The 3,491-nt window shown below is 40.1% G+C and overlaps 1 protein-coding gene across 1 annotated transcript; it reads right to left on the reverse strand.

Annotated features, from left to right (window-relative positions):
• Positions 1–421: 421 nt before the first annotated feature.
• LOC105309490 (olfactory receptor 18-like) lies at positions 422–1,372 on the reverse strand. The gene has a single exon (XM_023526229.1). It carries the CDS (start codon positions 1,250–1,252, stop codon positions 422–424), a length of 831 nt encoding a protein of 276 aa, XP_023381997.1. The 5' UTR covers positions 1,253–1,372.
• Positions 1,373–3,491: the final 2,119 nt, after the last annotated feature.

The following is a 3,491-nucleotide window of genomic DNA, read 5'->3' on the forward strand; positions in this document are numbered from 1 at the left end:
TAGGAAGCGTAGATTGAGGACCAGTGACACAAATTCTCTCACACAATCTGAATTTGAACAAAGCCAAAGTTTTATGGAAAATAGGCATGAATGGTGAACATGATTGAGAATCATATATAGCCATGTATTCAAAAGAGAGATGTAAATTTCTACAGGATGCCTGGGTGACAAGCGACAAATACATACTATTCCAGTTGTAATTAAACTCAATTGTACAGCGATTTTGACATACATAGGATCACAGAATAGTCCCTTAATCCCATCAAAGAAGAACTTTCAGATATAATTGATCAAAAGAAATGAAAACCATGAGATAGAAAACTTGTGTGCCAAAAGAGGCATGTTTACCTATCCCAGATGTTTGGTTTCGCAGAAATTTCTAATCTACTAACCACAGTATGGAGGGAAGGGAGTATTGAGACTAGGCTGTTCTGTTGAGGAGACTCTGCAGGGCTTTCTTGATGTCCCTGTTCCTCAGACTGTAGATGAAGGGGTTCAGCATGGGGGTGACTGTCGTATACACCACTGAGGCCACTGCACCTGTCTTGAGAGAATGTGAAACAGTCGAACTAAGGTACACCCCAAGGCCTGTTCCATAAAATAAGCAAACAACTGACAGATGAGAACCACAGGTAACGAAGGCTTTATACTTCCCACTTGATGATGGGACTCTCAGAATGGAGGAAACAATTTTATAGTAAGAGAAAACGATCCCTGAGAGTGGAATTCCACCAAAGATGGCAACAAAAATATAGATTAATATGTTATTGGTGGAGGTATCATTACAGGCCAGCTTGAGGAGTTGAGGAGGGTCACAGAAGAAGTGAGGAATTTCCACATTTGTGCAAAAGGCAAGTTGTGACATCAACAAGCAGTGCATCTGAGAGTCCAAAAGGCTGATCAAAAAGGACATGAGAACCAGCAGGCTGCAGAAGCGCATGTTCATGATGACCGGGTAGTGCAGGGGGTAACAAATAGCTACAAATCGGTCATAGGCCATCACAGTGAGGAGTGTACTGTCCAGACATCCAAAGAGATTAAAAAAAGACAATTGAATCAGGCAGCCGGCATAGGAGATGTCTCCACTGTGAGTCTGGATGTCTAAAATCATCTTGGGGATGGTGGTAGATGTAAAACCAATGTCAGCCATGGACAGGATGGAGAGGAAGAAGTACATGGGGGTGTGGAGGTGGGAGTCAGAGCTGACAGCCAGGATGATGAGCAGATTCCCCAGCATGGTGAGCAGGTACATGGACAGGAAGAGCCCAAAAATTAGAGGCTGCAGTTCTGGATCATCTGAGAGTCCCAGGAGGAGAAATTTCAAGACACCTGTTATGTTCTGTGGTTCCACAGAGCACAGACACCTTTTGGAAAATAAAGGAGGATTGTTGTAAAGGAAACAAGTATACAAGTATCCATCAGTGAGTCTATATTTTGGATTTAAGTAATTCATAAATAAAATATTCACAATCGAAGACCATACTTTTTTTGTAGTATTTCTCGGTTATGACAAACATTATTCTGAGAACTCTTTTCAACTGGATTTGCATTAATCTGTTACTACATGCATCCCTTTGGAAAAGGTGAGCTAGAGAAATTAGAGGAGAATGTTATTTATAGATTTAAAAATCCATAAACATAGTAACCTATCAGTCCCCTCCTGTGAAGGAAAGCAGTGAGAACTATCTTCCTTCCTTAAGAAAAAAAAGTTCTTTATTAGTTTCTTTTATCAAAGGACACTAATAAGCAATCAAATGTATTTTATTTTATCCAAGTGCAGTGCAAATAACTCTCTCAATTTGGACAATTTATAAACATACTATAAGAGCTATGTAATAAAGTGTCTGATTCCATTTGTGTGTGTGTGTGTGTGTGTGTTTGTGTGTGTGTGTGATATCTGGCCACTGCCAATTTAAACCGCTCCTCTTCCTCTTCCCCTTCTGCCAGCAACTCGACTACTTGATAAGAAAGCTTGATCCTCCAGTTATAAAATAAAAAAGTCATGGGTATGTAATGTACAGCATGTTGACTATAATTAATAATATTATATTTTGTATTTGAAAGTGCCTAAGAGAGTAGATTCTAAAAGTTCTCATTACAATAAAAAAGTTGTAACTATGCTCAGTGACCAATCTTAACTAGACTTGTGTTGTAATTCTTTGTAATATATACAAATATTGAATCATTATGTTGTATACCTGAAACTTATATCTTATGTGTTAATGATATCTCAATTTTTAGTAAGGCTGACTCTTTCCTCCTTTGGCGACAGCGAGAGAGTTCAAACCTCACATATGTAGAAACTCTCACTCTGAACTCACACCATAACCACAATTAAAAAAAAAAAACAGCCACTTTCCTTGACCTCTCATGTCATTGCAGACCAGCTTAGATAGGCTTCTAGGCTTCCTCCAGAAAGGGAGATACCCATATGAAGAATAAAACTTTTTATACCCTCTTGAATGTGTAGCATTTTCAGCCTCAATATCTAAGCCAATTTTTAGGTGAGAGCTCATCCTATTCCTGCAGAACATTCATTGCACTTTTTTTGTGGTGAGTGGGATGTGGAGACAAGGACCACAAGCATCAACAGTGTCTTTTCTTGCTCCGGCTCTGCTGTGTGATGGCAAGCTTGCACTTTGGACAGTGCTGCATCGTGCTGCATTTATTGAGTCTTTCTAATCCTTTCTTAGAGATCTTACTGACCTCACTTAGAAGTTTCTATATTACTTACCTAATAGAGACAAAACTATGGAGTTGGATCTTTCCTTAATGTGGCCCTGGGTCTTCTGTCATGTCCCAGACCTATCTGTGTCTTAGGATGAAGATATGAGTGACATTAGGGTCAGGGGAAGGATTCTTACCCTGATCGGTGTGTGTTTCAACCATGCACTGGCCCCTATGGTGCTCAAGGGAAAGAGTTTACCCTGTGTGCAGTATATGTCCATTGGGGTCATTTTCACAAAACAGTAGTCATTAAAAGGAATTGGGGAGAGAGAGAGAGAGAGAGAGAGAGAGAGAGAGAGAGAGAGAGAGAGAGAGAGAAGAAGGACAAGAGAGAGAGCAAAGGAAAGAGAAGGGAGGAGTTGGGAGAAGGGAGGAGAGGAGAGGAGAGAAAGAAATGCAGCTATTATGGGTCATGCTGAGGTTTGCACTCCTAAGCACAGAGAGCTTTCAGAACCTTTAAATATGTCTGCTGCTGCTATTATCCATACCTTTGTCTTGACAAAGATTTGGATCCTCAGGGTATTAGGATGGCACCATGGCATTCTGTGGCAAAGCAAAAGGCTTAATTCCAAACTGATTTATGCACACAGTACATGAACCTTACAAAGGAACCATCATCATGGAGGAAGTCCCTCAACCTGAAGATACTGATTTAAGGTTCTCTGGCAAGAGAAATGTTAAATATGACCAGAATAGAGAGAACTGCCCTTGAAATGTATCCCATGATTAAATAAGGGAGGAAAGAAAGAACAAGAAAGAAAGAA

This window comes from Pteropus vampyrus, unplaced genomic scaffold (assembly GCF_000151845.1).
Source record: "Pteropus vampyrus isolate Shadow unplaced genomic scaffold, Pvam_2.0 Scaffold749, whole genome shotgun sequence".
NCBI lineage: Eukaryota > Metazoa > Chordata > Mammalia > Chiroptera > Pteropodidae > Pteropus > Pteropus vampyrus.

Bases quoted from the DNA above. Each gene is read 5' to 3' on its own strand.
- LOC105309490 (XM_023526229.1), bottom strand. From the start codon at position 1,252: ATGTACCTGCTCACCATGCTGGGGAATCTGCTCATCATCCTGGCTGTC.